Source organism: Terrapene carolina, unplaced genomic scaffold (genome assembly GCF_002925995.2).
Source record: "Terrapene carolina triunguis isolate 2854851 unplaced genomic scaffold, T_m_triunguis-2.0 Scaffold120, whole genome shotgun sequence".
In the NCBI taxonomy this organism is placed as follows: domain Eukaryota; kingdom Metazoa; phylum Chordata; order Testudines; family Emydidae; genus Terrapene; species Terrapene triunguis.
The window spans coordinates 10991755-11008707 of NW_020664471.1; the positions used below are offsets into that span (position 1 = coordinate 10991755).

The 16953-nt window shown below is 41.2% G+C and overlaps 1 protein-coding gene across 1 annotated transcript in view; it reads left to right on the forward strand.

Moving 5' to 3' along the window:
• MSH2 (mutS homolog 2) overlaps positions 1 to 16953 on the forward strand; it is an 83846-nt gene that overhangs the window by 15111 nt on the left and 51782 nt on the right. The window contains exons 2-3 of the mRNA XM_026652531.1: positions 307 to 456; positions 4912 to 5045. Of these exons, the coding sequence (XP_026508316.1) occupies positions 307 to 456; positions 4912 to 5045 (284 nt within the window). The remainder of the gene's footprint in view (positions 1 to 306; positions 457 to 4911; positions 5046 to 16953) is intronic.

Genomic DNA, 16953 nt, shown 5'->3' on the forward strand with positions numbered 1-16953 from the left:
ACCTCACTTCTTGCATCTGAAGAAGTGAGGTTCTTACCCACGAAAGCTTATGCTCCCAATACTTCTGTTAGTCTTAAAGGTGCCACAGGACCCTCTGTTGCTTTTTACAGATTCAGACTAACACGGCTACCCCTCTGATGTTTTAGGCTAAAGTCTCATCAGATAGTCATAATTTTTGTTTGCTTTTTTTTTTAAGTTGACATGACTCTGAGAAGCTACTCTTGGATATTGTTTGTAATTCTATAAAAGCATCTGTTGTCCGATAGAACTATTTTGTTTTACTGTAACACACCTTTGTAACTTTAGGTTGCTGTTTCATCCTTGTCGGCCGTTATCAAGTATTTAGAGCTTTTGTCGGATGAATCTAACTTTGGACAATTTGAATTGACTAGCTTTGACCTCAGTCAATATATGATACTGGATAATGCAGCTGTTCGAGCCCTTAACCTTTTCCAGGTAAGAAACAAACATGTATTTAAACTAATGAACTTGCTTCCAGTTTAATTCACAAAAGTATACACTTTGCTACTTGATAGTCGCCTCACAATACAGACTACCCCGAAAATCCTTTATAGCTGTGGTGGTGCGTAATCGGAGATTCTAATTTCTGGTTTCTGTTTTTTTTTGTTTGGCCACTCTAATGCTGTGTAACTTCCTAGAAAAAAAGCAAGCAGAGTGGGGGACTTTATCTAACTCCCACCTCTCTTACAGGAATTCCCAGCAGGCAGATCCAGAGGGGTTTTCATCTCCAGTGGCTGCAGCTTAGTATTTTCAGTCTCATTTATTTGCATGCAGAATCCTACCTCATTTATAACCACACGGGGGGGGGAAAAAAGGGACTTGCCACAGTGCTCCTCTTATTGAGCAGGAAGTGATGCAAGGTGCAACTTACAGCAGTCAGTAAACAGATTCCTTTGAAAGTTCTGCCGAAGAAACCTTGACATATTTAAATGGGCACTGTCAGCGTAGCCTTTTTAAAACAAACGGCCGAATGTCATCTTTGGTGTATTTGCTGACTGTACCCACAGAGAAGTAGTTCAAACACTGGTGTATATGCTGATTTCACTTGTACTTTTTTTTTTTCTGACCAGATTCTGCTTAGTGCTCCTTGGCCTGAGCTACAAAGTATATGCACTTTGGGGCCCATGGAAGAAGCCCAGGGAGTAGAGTACTACTTCCCCACTCCACAAAAGAGAGGCTCCTGGAGATTCCAGGGAATAAAGAACTCCGATCTGGCACCTAGGCTTGCTAGCCCAGGGAGAAAGGAGAAGCCTGAACATTCTTGCCGCCTTCTCCTGCTATGCCCAAGAGTTTAGGGCGGGGAACGTCTGCTCTATTCCCTTCTCCAGCTTTATGCAGGAGTTCTTGGGAGCGGCACCCTCTTAAACTCCTCTCCTTCCTGAGTTCCTGCCTGGGAGACTGGGACAGATGTAATTTTCTGACTAGATACATGGCATTGGGAGGACTCTTCCCATCTAATTTTGGGAAATTCCCATTTGAAGATGGGCTTTTATTTAAGGGAGGTGTTGCATAGAGCAAGCTCAAAATATAGTCCTAAAAGTCCCCAATGCAGGGGATCAAAAAGTAGCTTAGTAAAATGACACCTTATTTACACAATAGATCTTCTGACTTTAAAATGCAAATTTGCTGAAGTGGAATGTTTGGTGAAATCTGTAATAGATTTGGTGAAAGTCTTGTTGAAACCAGCAGGTTTCTGTTGGAAACTTGCTGGTGTTCCAGGGACCCTGCTGGGGCTGGCACTCAGAGCTTCTGAGCTCCTGTTCTCAAGCCTGGGATTCCAGGGTCCCTGCTGTGGAGCTGGGAGCTTTGATTCCTAGAATCAGGTTCCAAAACCTGTGGCTCTGGGACAGCCCTGCCATACAGACTACACCAGGGCCAGGCATTCTCAGGGCTTCCAACTGGCCCAGGAAATTGGAAGCGCTGGGGTCACCAGCCTGAGGCAGTCTGCATGGTGGGGCTGCCTCTCTGCAGCAGACCCTGGGAGTTGGTCCAATGACCTCCAGACTCACAGCTCAGTGTCAGGGACCCCGGATGACCTGAGAACCCAGACTCAAGCAGGGAGCCCATCAGCCCCAAGAGCTTATGGCAGTGGAATCCTTGTGAGTTTCATATCTAGGATTCAGTGAATGACAACTTGCAAATTAGGGCACCCGGGGCTGATTTAATGCACTCTAACTCCTGAGGTGTCCACACTGGCAAGGCACGTAGAGCGCCTGGACTCCATGGCTGGAGCGCCCCTGGTAATCCACCTCCACGAGAAGCATAAAACTTGCTGCGCCCTGGCTGAAACACTGGGGTGTCAGTGTGGATGATGTGTTGATTACTGTGCTGTGATTGGCCTCCTGAAATGTCCCATAATCCCTTGAAGTCAAGAGGCCACTCTCGTCATTGTTTCGAACTCGCTGCAGGCATGCGGATATCCCCTTTCAAAGCTTCGTTTCTGACAGCCGGCATGCTTATCTGCTCCGGGACACAAAGTAAACCATTACTGTGAAATGCTCCTGCTGCAGAGCCAGGTGTGTGTGTGTGTGTGTGTGTGTGTGTGAGTGTGTGAGAGGCGGAGGGGTGGGGGCTGATGTCGGGTTTCTCCCTTCCCCCTGCCGCTGTCTGAACTTACAAGACAGCATGCTGACACTTTCTCTGCCCCCCAAAACCCGCTGTCTCTCCCCCTCCATACCCACAACATACTCCCTGTCCGGCTCCACCCCCCACCCCCATTTGAAAAACACGCTGCGGCCACTTGCACACTGGGATAGCTACCACAATGCACGCTCTCTGTAGCTTTGCAAGAGCTGCTAATGTGGCCATGCCACTGCGCTTGCAGCTGACAGTGTGAACACACGGCAGCACTTTCCCTGCTGCTGTCTCTGAGGGCTGGTTTAACTCCTGGTGCTCTACATCTGCAAGTGTAGCCATAGCCTAAATTTCACATTTTGTTTCAGGAGCACACCATATTTTTGTCATTCCAAAATGAAATGTTGATCTCTGGTTTGCCTAAAAATTTTGGTAACTTTGCTTTTATTCCAAATTGGAACAAAAGCAAATTCTGAAACACAACTTCTCCCTAATTGAACTTGCTATTCCTTATTCCTGTTAGCATTGCAGAGCAATATATCTTTCAGGGAACAAGATGGATTCTATTGTCTTTTGCATCATAGTTGGTGTTAACCAAACTCCAACTGTAGAATATTGTGACACCCAAAAAACTCAGCTTGTCTTTCAGATTCGTGGTTGAATTTGCAGAATGTCAGAGGAGTTGCCTCTCTTCTGTTAAAGCAGATTTGATTTGAAAATCACATAGACACACTAAACAAGAATCTTTGATATGACAGTTTACAGATTAAAAATGTGTTTTAAATAACTCTTAGAAATAGCTAAATTGTAACTTGTAAGTGATACATTAGATATAACTTCAGAACCAGAGTAATTACAGGGTGAAAACTAAGCAGTTCAGACAGCAAAATTAAGGACTTCACTGCTTTTTTTGTTTTGTTTTTCTCTCTCCATACTTGCATCAGGGGAGCAACTTCAATCAATTTTTTCTTGGCATCTTTATTTTACCCATGCTGCTCAAAGCTTTGTCCTGATTCTCTCTGCTATAATTACTACAATGCAACATCTTGAGCTAGGATTGACAGGGTGTGTCTAAATAGGTAAAATGAGCTGGAAATGGCTCTCTCCAAAGACAATGGATGTGGCTCAATAAACAGCCTATGCATTTGCTGCCTTCTGGGTAAGGCACTTCCTAATCTGTCCTTGGGATTGTTGCCAGCCTGGGAACAAAGAGCCTGCCACATGGCACTACTGCTTGAATGTCAGGCTTTTCTCTCTTGACTAGTGTTTCATCTAAATAAAAAAATCTGTTATGAAGTCTCTTCTTACATACTTTACAATTTGAGTCAATCACTCTGAGGCAGGAAGATTCTGACTGATAGCGCAGTTGATGTAATGTAGTTCCACATGCTGCCTGAGCCATAAAATGGTAATATAGATTGGCAAGTGCAGAAAAATAAAGTTTGCTAGGAAACCTTTGAAGAGATGTAAAACCAAATATCTGTTCTACTGTCAGTCAGTTGAATAGGTATGTATTTTTAAACACACACTTAACTATTACATACAATAGAGTAAATATTTCTTTTACATAAAGTGCCAGTGTCTACTATAACAAAGTAAACTGTTATGCCAACTCCAAAATACTTTATTTATATGACTAATTTTTAAAATAGTATTGGGTCTTGGGTCTGCTTGCACTCAGCTTGATATTTCATAGTAGTGTACAGTTCTCCAATACGTTGACTGTGGCTATTGTACTTTGCCAAAATAAGGTTCTTACTTCCCAGCATTTTAAACTATTATACCTTGCTTAATTCCATTTCTCTCTTCTGGACACTCTCTCCATTACTATAGTGTATCTCTCTCTGATAGTGAAATCAGACCTGAGACTGGATTTCCATTTGAAGCTGTTTGATTTTAATTATAGGTGTGCTTGAGAGGGTGAGATAGAAGAGATCAGTACTACAAACCCCTTCACCCAAGTTGAGACTTGAAGGTTTTGAAGCAGATGTATCAGCTATTTTTGCATGTTAAATGTGTCTGAGAATTTCCTGCTGGCTGAATTTTGTATAGCTCGTTCAAAGATATAAAGCTGTGCAGGTACACACAGCATGTCTGCAGTTAATATCTAACCAGACACTGAAGATAGTGTACTATAATCTGAACAGACCTGGTTTAAAGGTTATAACCTATAGTACCACAAAACGCCATTATTATGCTAAATTTAATTGTCAGAAATGTAAAACTAGAAAACTCAAATGTTCTACCAAGCTGCAGTTGTTTTTTTGCCATACCCTCTATTTATTTTTTAAATCATTTCTATTTTTCTCTTTTCAGAGTTCTGTTGAAAATGCCAACAGTACACAGTCATTGGTTGGGTTATTAAATAAGTGCAAAACTCCTCAAGGACAAAGACTGGTTAATCAGTGGATCAAACAGCCACTTACGGACAAGAACAGAATAGAAGAAAGGTAAACATACATATTGGTATGCATCTGATCACTTCACTGCAAATCCTTACACTACAGATAGGAGTCTGGTCACACTTTGTTTTGTTTTTTAGCAAAACTAAGACTAGTCTTTATCAGAAACAGCTTTTCAAGGTTGAAATGTTTACTTTCTATTGGAAATAGACTAACAAGCACTTACAGATTTCTGTAGAGAATAATGTAAATTTGTTTACAGAATGTGTTAGGTGGTACATTATACTTGGAGCAAAGGGCTTTTTTCTCTAATCGATTTACATCTAATAGAAGGTTTAATGTATCAGGTCACTAAGCTGAACCCTCCTAGTTATAATCCTTTATACTTAATCATAAGTCACAAGTTACACGGGCGTGGAGCAGCAATAGGCTTACTGTTTTGAACACTTGAGACTCAGGCTATGTAAATGCAGCAGCCACTTTCTGATTCTTATCTAAAAGTAAACTATACACAGTACGAATACTCTGGTCTCCCAGCCCATTCTGAAAATGCCTTCATTGTGTTAACAGAACATTTAGACACCTCAGTGATCACTTATATAGGATAGCACATCTAGATCGCACCATTAGGAATGTTACCTTCTGAGTGGAGGGACTTGTCCACCTTTTATAGATGCTTACTATGCAGATCAATACTTACGCAGATCAAATACTTCTCCACACATAGAGCGGATTATTTATATCTATCTTGGGGCTTTATGCTGCAGCCCATCACCATAGTATCTGAATGCCTTCTTTGTAAAATGAATAATAGTATCAAAATCCTTAGAGTACTTCATGGAGCTTTTGGCACACTCCCGCTCAGTGGAAATGGTTAGTTAGCTTTTATTTCCTCCTAGACATACAAGTTCAAGGTCAGAGGCTGTGTTTGAGAAGTAACTTGTTTGCCTTGTGACATCTTGATCATAATCTCTCTATAAGCAGACAAATGACATTTTTAACATGTGCTAAAATAACTGAGTTATCCTTTCATGTTCTCAGATGGATAGCAGGTTTGTGTGTGTACATGTACATTTTAAAATTATATTGCAAAGTACAAAAAGGGAGGCCAGGAAATTCTGATTTTGACTTTGAAATGGCCCCCAAAGCCGGTTTTCAGATGGTGCCTTACAGATATCGCTTGACATGCTTATATAAAACACTGTATATTCTGCAATTAGGGCTGTCGATTAATCACAGGTAACTCACGTAATAACACAAAAAATTAATCACGATTTAAAAAAAATAATCGCAATTAATTGCACTGTTAAACAATAGAATACCAATTGACATTTATTAAATATTTTTGGATGTATACTTTCTAGAAGTAAATACTTTGAAAAATAAAATGTTGATTAATCTTTTGCAATCTATCTCCCTCTTGATGTGAATTAGCAAGATCGTACTGTACACTAAAGTTAAAATTTTGAAGGATTCCAAAGCACTTTACTTCATATGCATACAATATGGGAATTGCTTCACTGCCAATGAAATGCAGTTATCTGTGGAGTAGAACACTACAGTTATTTAACAGTACACAGCAATGTTACACTATTCAGGAAAGCAGACCCATTGATATGTTCAGCTGAGATTTGTAGGTAGAAGTTAGGTGGAATGGGTTTGAGAGTAACCACTGGTTTCATTTTTATGAAAAAGTGCCATGGAAACTTAAACCTTCTTTTTTCAAATGATGCCTCCAGCTGTACCCTCCCCCCCAATCACTTTAATGCATCATTGGTTCAGTATTAACATGAAGTGTGCACATGCTAATGTGCCATCACCATTTCTAAGCAACGTCAAATGCTGCAAGTCTCATGGAAAACAAACCCATCCAGACCCTGTTTGGCTAGTATGGCTGCAAAATCTTGCCCCACAATTGAGATCTGTAGGTGGTATAAGACAGTCATCCTTTGGAGCTAAATGGCTGATGCAATTCTATTTACACTAGTTACTGAGGAAGTACATAGCATTAGTTTTACATGTGCAGGATATTTGACATCCAATTATACATCTCTACCCCGCTATAACGTGACCTGATACAACACGGGTTCGCATATAGCGCGGTAGCAGCGGAGCTCCGGCTGCACTTTAAAGGATCTGGGGCTCCAGCTGCTGCGGGGAGCCCTGGGCCCTTTAAATCACCGCTGGAGCCCTGCCGCCCCTACCCCGATATAACAGCGTTTCACCTATAACGTGGTAGGGATTTTTGGCTCCCCACGACCGCGTTATATCGGGGTAGAGGTGTACATGTTGGTGGTTAAAGCAGAGTAGAGGAATAGCAATCAGAATACAAATGTGCCTATAACTTATACACTGGAGAAAAGGCATCTAAAGCCATTGCTGTTAGAACATGTGACCTTTTGCTGGAGCAGCTTCTAATAAACACAAGGAAAGCAGGGATTCCTTACACTTGCATTTCTGGGTTTTACCCAGTCCTTTTTCCTTTATAAAGGAAACAGACCACAGCTGTACAGAGGAAGCTGACTACCCAGCCATCCCTGTGCGGAGTTGCTTAGGAAGCAGATGTAGGAGGCTGTTGCTTTGTGCTTTGCAATCAATGTGTTTCTTGTACTGATATCACTGAGTCTGGGTACACAGACAGTAAGAGCTAATACAAAATATTGATTACAGTGTGTAACATTACTAACTATAAAAATAGCCTGTGAAAGTCCTTGCTGTTTGGCAGACATTTGAAATCCTGAGAAACTAGAAATTCTGCTGACTGAAAAGTAGAGGTTGCTGTATCATGCTTCTTGGTGAGCTCTCATACAGGGTATATTTGGCTGATTCCTTTAGTCTGTAGTGCATCCTCATCTTTCTGAAAAATCTCACTGTATAATTTCTGCTCAGCTTTCTTGAACAAAAATGTTGATTCCACTGAACGTATTCAGTCCTATATGCGTGTTGTCTTATTGTGGTAGTTGCTGGGGCCCAATCCGGGATCTGGGCCCTATTGTGCTGAGCATTGTACAAACACATAAGTGTCCCTTCCCTGAAGAGTTTAGTCTAAATATACTGTAGGATTATGCACTTTAACATTGATTACCTGGCTGGATTATTTTGAGATGTTCCTAAATTTTGCGTTGGTGCCTCTGCAGTTTACCTTGGTTAGGGAAATTAATTCCAGCTCTAGCAGCCTCAAACTATTGTTAAGATGACTACTAGATGTTGGAATTTTTATACCATTCAAGGAGATTTGGATGATGAAATCAAGGGGTTCGGGTAGAATTTCCTTGTCCACTGAGCTTCTAGGGATTCATTCAAGACCTTTTCTAGACTAAAATTTTTTAAAAAAACTCTGCTAAACTAATGGGTTTTATTTAAGGGTTTAAAAACTTGTTGCTACCTAGTGTAATGGGTTTTAACACCTTTCAAAGTATTTTAACTAGTCAGGGCAACACTAATGGTTTTATAGAGATACTATGAAGCAGTTTTCTGTTAAACTTTCTCTCAGGACAGGACAACATAATAATGTATCCCTGCAAAGTATTGACAGTTAACACTTCTGCTAGCCACAGTGATAATGTAACAATGCTCTGGAACAGTTGTCAGTCAAGGAAGAAGTTGGGACCTTTCAATTTTCGTTTGAGATCAGCTTTTTATGTTGAGATTGAAAGGTATTAGCCTGCATCTACACCAGGGAAAAAAATCCTGGTTAGGTTGGAGTTAGCAAACTCTGACCTAAACTAGACCCCTTTTGAATTTGGACAAACCCTGAAAGTGCACCTAATGGCTACAGGGAAGTTTCCAACATGTAGATTGATCAATTGATGTTTCACGTCAGAACGTGACTTGTGATTGGTTTACAGTACAAGCTACTATAAATAATGCAGGTGAAATGAGCGGTCATTTTACTGACATGAATATGACTTGCTGGCTTTTGCAATAAGCCTCTAGTTTAAAATATAGATATACATTTTATCTGATGACAAGGTGACATAGTAGCGCTTAAAACTGTTTGAGCATTTCCATTATAAACCCCTTTTCAAGAATGCTTAATACAGTAACTCCTCACTTAATGTCCTGGTTAACATTGTTTTGTTGTTACATCGCTGATCAATTAGAGAACATGCTCGTTTAAAGTTGCGCAATGCTCCCTTATAACGTTGTTTGGCAGCTGCCTGCTTTATCCACTGGTTGCAGAAACAGCAGCCCGTTGGAGCTAGCTGATAGGGGCTTGGAACCAGGGTGGACCGGCAGCCCCCCCATCAGCTCCCCTAAGTTCCATGTGTGGTAGCCACCCAGCAGGCTATTTATTGCCGGGTAGTTCAGCTGTCCCTCCCCCCACTTCCGTGTGCTGCTCCTGCTCTCTGCCTTGGAGCTGCTCCCAGGAGCCTCCTGCTTGCTGTGTGGGAGAAAGGGGGCAAAGAGGGGTGCTAATGTCAGGGTGTCCCCCTCCCCCCTGCTCCTGTACCTCATCTCCACAGAGCGGGGTGGGGGGGGGACACAACAGGGCTCAGGACAGAGGGAGCTTGCTGGCAGCAGCTGCTGTCTCAACTTGCTGATCTACTTAAAAAGGCAATGTACTTAGTGTGGGGTCAGTGTACACTGTGTGTCCCTCTCCCTCCTCCTCCCCCCACCCCACATGGTGTGTGTCTGTTTCTCTCTGCCATGCTGTGTCTCCTCCCTACATTCCTGTGTGAGGCTACATTAACAACAATGTGTTAACCCTTGAGGGCTCAGCTGAGTGCTAGTTCATCATTTAGCAGCAAGGCATTCCCTGGGAAATATCCCACTCTCTTCCACCCTCTGACTTCACCACCTCAACCAAGCTTCACAATCATCATTGCTGTGTACAATATTAAACTGTTTGTTTAAAACTTATACTGTGTGTGTATGTATATATAGAGATTGAGAGTCTTTTGTCTGGTGAAATTTTTTCCCCTGGAACCTAACCCTCCCCTATTTACATTAATTCTTATGGGGAAATTGGATTTGCTTAACATCGTTTCACTTAAAGTAGCATTTTTCGGGAACATAACTACGAGGTTAAGTGAGCAGTTACTGTATTCTAAAAGTTGCTTCAGGGTCACTTACATTTTCATTAGTTGGTTTTTGCTACTAAAACCAAAGTTTAAGACACGGACTTCAAATGTTTAAAAAACAAAACAAAAAAAAACACTAAACAAAAGCTTCATCAGCCTAGCACAAAACAAATCAAACCAGTTACTTTTATGACTGTCCTCTACAAATCACTGATTTTAATTCTTGCATGTGCTACACATGGATTTAACTTTTTAAAATGATTGTCAAGTGATTTTACCTGTATTAATTTGGTTGTGCTGTAATATTCTAGGGAATAAACAATTGCAAGTGGTGAGAAATTTAATTTTGAACAGCAACTCCTTTTAAAACCAGTAGTTTGCCCAAGGAACACGTATCAATGTTTGGGTTGGATATGTGCCTGAAAGCTGTTTGCTTATCCACACTTATCCAAACTACTTTGGTCCAGAAATTAGATACCCAATCTGATTTAACTTAGGTGGGAAACCCTGTTAATTTATCCAAGTAGACTTGACCATCCTTAGTATGACCCTCAGCACTTCTAATTTTGTTATGCTTTCAATAGTATTTTCATGAAAGATGTAAATGGAACATTTTAAACATCTAGTATTTTTGATTGTGTGCCAGAAACAAATAAATGAAACTTTTAGCTTAAAGCACCAAACTCTGAGTTAAAATGTACATTGTCCTGACCTGTCCTCTTGTTTGATATTTTGTACAAAGTAAATAAGATTGAATTGTCTTTTTCTTAAAAAGCCTTATAGCCTAAATAGGTACCACAACATGCCCATACCCAATCAATATTGAAGAATAAGCAGACTTTCATTGAGATTTCCTGTTCTAGCATTGCTCAGTACAGGGTTCTCATGCCATCACTTCAGTAGCCGGTAAAAGCTAATTGCTAGTAGAACTGTATGAAACTCACGGGCTTCATTTCAGAAATTCAAGCAAACCTTTTTTCCTCTCTTTTTCCACCCACAGTGTTCTGTGCCTGAGTTTGAGGTTCAAACAAAATAAGAGGAACTTTCTGAAACTGTCAGGTTTTTGTCTGGCTTTTAGGATTTGTGATAAAAATTTCACATATCTTTAATAGACTAGTGAGAAGTGACATCGTACTGCCCCTCTTCTTTTGTTCTCAGCCTTCCAAGGTTAAGGTATAATAACTTTAAAAAAAAATATTGAGGCTTTGCTTAAGATTTGTTTCTGACAAATCAGGAACTAAAACAGACTTTGAACCCCCTCACCCCCTCCTTGAATGACAAAAGTCTCCAGTTAACCTTTTAAAGGCTGAATGACTTAACTATGTGTTCAAATAGTAATCAGTAATCATTCAAAGGTAATTGCTTTCTGTCATGGTGTTCTTCGTGATTACAAATTTGAGCTCATTCATTTAATGTAAAGGAATAGGAGCCCTGCATAGTTTGTAGATTATTGCAACCGGTCTATTTAATCAACACTGGATGAAAGCTTGAATATCATAAACAACTAGAGTTGCCAGTTAATAGGGCACTGACAAGTAGTTGAATCTAGACTACTTTTAATTTTTATAAGTCCTGATAGAAACATTTTCATGAAATTATTTTTAAATCTATGGACAAAAATGTATGTAAACATTCTCCTCTAGGATTTGCAATATACATATGAAAACATTGTGCTAGTGCAGTAAAACCAGAATCTGACTCTGGTTAGTTTGTTGTTAAATTGTACAAGCTCAGTGAAGTGCAAAGAGTAAAAAACAAAGGAACGCAACTATTCTTGGAGAAGTAAAGTTAGATTATTAAAACTCAATTCTAAAAGTGTTTTGTTTAGTAATACAGGTGTTTCTATGACACTTCTTTGCAAACCTGTTTCTCTAAACTGTCTCAGGAGTTTGAAGAATCTGTAGTTATGATTCTGTGATGCTTTAGTATTTACCTAAATGAAAACTGGCACAAATCATCAGAAGTCCTAGAAAAGTATGATATTGAGAACCAGTTTCAACCAGTTCAGGATTTCTCTTGAAGGGTTTAGGGTGGGGCAGTTTCAATACGTGAAATGATAAACTGGCTAATTACTGTACAGTACTTTGCGGCTTGTTTTTTATTGTAATTATGGAGAATAAAGTGTCTTCACTGTTTTGTTATATGAAAAATGTTGTTTTTAAAACTGCTAATAAGATTGTTATGCAGTTCTTTGTTCTGTCATGAACATATTTAGGCAAACGTCATTTAGGTGTTTCCTTTCTTAACAGGAAACTGTCTTCCACTCAATAACTCTCATTCACAACTAATAGTTTCATGTGTTTGAATTGTTCGATATTCAATGTGAAACTGAAGGCACTTCATTTTAATCCTAAGTATGATGGCAACAATCTCTCTGCTTTTACGCTGTTCAGCAGTACTGCCCGCAGCAATCAGTATTAGTTGGTGATTTCATAAGTTAATTGAGTTATATAATTCAATGTTAAACTCGTTTGTATTATTGTACCTGGTTCATAGTATAGTGGGGGTAGCTTACATTTCCTTGGTAATTTATACAAATTTTCAGTGATAAAGACTGCACAACTGTTATTCCATCAATAACTATTTTTATTGTTTGAATTAGACATTACTCCTGGGGGGTTTCTGCGCCAAAAAATTCAAAATTCTGCATATTTTATTTGTCAAAATAATGTAATATAATCACACCAGTTTCAGTTGTTTTGGTAATTTAGTTAAACTACAATAACTATTCAGCATTTCCTAAACACATGAAAGTTAAGTTACAAACACTTGGTAACTAATACTCTGCATTCCAGTTATAGTCCTGGATTTTCATTTAAATTACAGAACATCAAACAGCGCCCAAAAAAAAAAAAAAGTAGAATGTAATTTTAAATTGTTCAAACTTTCACACATGAAAGTCCTAGTTTTGATCATTGTCCTGGACCTGGCTGGGTACTTCGGGAAGTGCTTGGTTCTGATTGTCCTGACGTTTTATTGACTGCTTGGTAAATGTTTTATTTGCCTTCAAAGTCTTTTAAAAAAAAAATGGGTCTGTAAATTAAATCCTGAGCGGTAATTTAATCCCATTGTGCCACTTTGGCACAGGGAAAAAATGATAAAGCACATAGATCTTCCTAGCTGAGGATTCCCTTACTGTCATTTATAATAAGGCTTCTTTACATCACTCTGGCAGTGAGGGGCCTTAAAACGTTTACAGGTTTAATGCTCCTGGGAGAATTGACTGAGAATGGGAATAGTTAACTAACAATAAGAACATTAACAATGTTACTACACAGGCAAGCTGCTACATTTCTGCCTGCCTTGTGCATAATAAAGTTGTTTAAGAAATACTTTATTATAGTAGTCTGGAAACCCAGATAAACACAAATTTTAAATACCTTTTCCCCCCCATCCTCTATCCTCAGTAAGAAATTAGTTTTATTGAAGACTTTTTGGAGAAAGGAAGGTTGGAATGAAGGCTTTCATTTCCATAAAAAGCAGGTATCTAAGTGCCTAATATAAAATAATTTTCTAAATCTTGCAATTTACATGTCAATACACCAATATAGGGAGCCTGACCTACGTAGTGCATGCTGTTTAATTATGGATGTTCTGCAGAAAAGGCCCTGGGGATTACAGTGGATGAGAAGCTGGATATGAGTCATCAGTGTGCCTTTGTTGCCAAGAAGGCCAACGGCATATTGGGCTGCATTAGTAGGAGCATTGCCAGCAGATCGAGGGACGCAATTATTCCCCTCTGTTCGGCACTGGTGAGGCCACACCTGGAGTACTGTGTCCAGTTTTGGTGCCCCCCACTACAGAAAGCATGTGGACAAATTGGAGAAAGTCCAGCAGAGGGCAACAAAAATGATTAGGGGTCTGGGGCACATGACCTTTGAGGAGAGGCTGAGAAAACTGGGATTGTTTAGTCTGCAGAAGAGAAGAGTGAGGGGGGATTTGAGAGCAGCCTTCAACTACCTGAAGGCGGGTTCCAAAGAGGATGGAGCTCGGCTGTTCTCAGTGGTAGCAGATGACAGAACAAGAAGCAATGGTCTCGAGTTGCAGCGGGGGAGGTCTAGGTTGGATATTAGGAAACACTATTTCACTAGGAGGGTGATGAAGTGCTGGAATGGGTTACCTAGGGAGGTGGTGGAATCTCCTTCCTTAGAGGTTTTTAAGGCCCAGCTTGACAAAGCCCTGGCTGGGATGATTTACTTGGTGTTGATCCTGCTTTGAGCAGGGGGTTGGACTAGATGACCTCCTGAGGCCTCTTCCAACCCTAATATTCTATGATTCTATAGTAGTAGAGTACTGGGATTGGAAAGTAGCCCAACAAGTAGAGCCCTGTGTGGATATAAAATTTGTATCCACGTCCTATTGGCGATCAGCAAAAATGATCCACAGATATCCACATCTGCCGATGCGGATACCTGCGCATATAAAGTGGATATCTGTGGCTTTTCAGGGCTCTACCAACAAGAATGTTCTGAAATTATTTGTTTGCTTTGTATCGTATCATTGGAGGAATCAGGGTTTATGTAGGAAATGACTGGCTTTTACATTTTGATAAAGAAACTGTGATTTAAATATGTTCCTGCTTATTGAGATGTCAGAAATCAAGCTCACTGCTCAAATGTGTAGAGGAGCCTAACACTGTGAACCAAGAAGTTAGCTGCTGCTTTCTTCTCCCAGACCTTTCATTCTCTTATCTACTGAAGAATATCATTTGGTTAGGACCCTACCAAATTCCCGGTCCATTTTGGTCAATTTCGCAGTCATAAGACTCTGAAGTTTCAGGTGTTTACACCTGCGAGGGTGGGGTGGGCGGGTGTCACGTATTGCTACCATTCTCCGTTGCTGTTGACGGAGGTGCTGTTTTCAGAGCAGGGTAGCTGGAGAGCAGCGGGCAGCGCAGACCCGAGGGTCACATGGTATGGGGGGACAGGGCTGATCTTATGGGTGGGTGACTGCCCTGGGTTCAGGGGATGGTGTGGTCCCTCCCCACACACAGCCATCTCAAGGGCCCTTTAACCTCCAAGCGCTGGAATGGAGCTGGAGAGGGACAGGGCTGGCTGCCAGAACCTTTGTAAAAGTGTGGGGGGGGGCACCGGTGCTGGAACTGGGAGGGCTGGGGGACATGTGCCCCACTTTTAAACGGTGTAGTTTGGGAGTGCGGGGGCTGGGTTGCCCCCCAAACTGCAAGCCTCGGGCAGGCACAGAGTAGTGCCAACAGGGGCTGCGCTTTGTGGCTTTGTTGTCCCTCCAAACTGCAAGCCTTCGGTTGGTATGGATTGGCGCCCGCAGGGGCTGTGCTTTGTGCTGGGGGAGCCGCACAAGGCAACACCTGCCTGAGGCTTGCAGTTTGGGGGGGGAAACACTGTCCCTTACCCCCCCCCCCCCAAACTACATCCATGTTAAAAAAGTGGGGGGAGCTTGGCCCCGTGTCTACCTGGTTCCAGTGCCATCGGCTGGGGGCGCTCCAGCAGTAGGTATGTTTCTTCCTTCCAGGTGGCATCACACTCTAGCCTGCAGATTCCCCCCCCTTCCCAGCCAGAGTTCAGTTCCATTGTCTACCTTGTTTGGACCTTCCTGTACAGCCACCTTGTTTGCAAGCTGCTCCAGAGTGTCTGCCTGTTGTGCCTACCACTGGCCTCCTTGCCAGCGACAGGCTGCTTCTGACCCCAGCTCCCAAGCTTGTTTGGGTTTCTCACCACAGCCAGTTCCTAGACTGCTGCTTCCAACCTGCTCTGACTTAGTCTTGCTGTGTTTCTATCCTCCTGGGCCAGTAGGGTGACCAGATGTCCCGATTTTATCAGAACAGTCCCGATTTTTGGGTCTTTTTCTTATATAGGCTGCTATTACCCCCCACCCCCTGTCCCGATTTTTCACATTTGCTGGCTGGTCACCATATGGGCCAGGTATACCCAGGTCCTCTCTTGCCTCTGGCTGTATTTTATTTTTCTGTGCTGGAAGGATTATGAAGCCCTCTGCTGGTAGGAGTTAACACAATGCCCAGTAAGGAGCTGGCATGTTGATTACAATTCAATATTTGCAGTATACTATATTAGAAGGGTACAGTTCTGTCAATGAAGTAGTCTATTACCTTTATTTCAATAAAGATTATTTAAAATATCTGGGTTTAGCATGTATCCATTGTAATAAATCACATTCTATGTAAATGGCAAATTTAGCCAGTGTGTGTATCTTTGTCCATCAGCTTGTAAATGAGCTATCTGGTGTGATTTGAAGCATTTCTAGCCTAGAGACTAATGTATTAGCATACATAATTTATATTATGCTATACATTATGTATTACTATACATAATAATGTATACTGAATCACTGAAACTGAATTACCTTCAGATTACAGTCACAGAAGCTACAGTGGATGGGCTGGAGTTAGTGATTTTTGCAGTGTCACAAACCCATAGTTTCAAACTCCACACCTAAAATAGCATACTTTAAACACCCAATTCCTGATTTATTAGTGCATACGTTTTCTTTGCTCTGTTACCTTGCTTCGTGTTTCAAAGTTGTTTTCCATAAGCTAGTTAAGTCGTCTTTCCTTGACTTTTCATATATCATTCTAGTGGCATTCCCTGAAAATGGGGAGAGGACGTTGCATACTACAGAAGCACTGGGAATTTCAGTCATGAGCTGGGGAAATAGTGGTGACCTTGTAGTAAGTAGCATGCTAAACGAGGAGTGCAAGTTCTGAAGAATTTTATCTAACTTAAGACAGTTTGGATCAAAGCCTTGAGCAAGTGTGTGGGGAGTGGGGAATGGCAGGAGAATTTTGTGGGAAGAACTTGGACCATCTAGAAAGCTTCTAGGAAAATTGTGGAGTCCTAAATTGCACAGATTGTTCTATGGTAATGCCTCTAGAAGGGAACTTTATTTACCAAGGTGCAGACTGGCTGAGCAACCCCACTATAGGTTGTAAGACTACC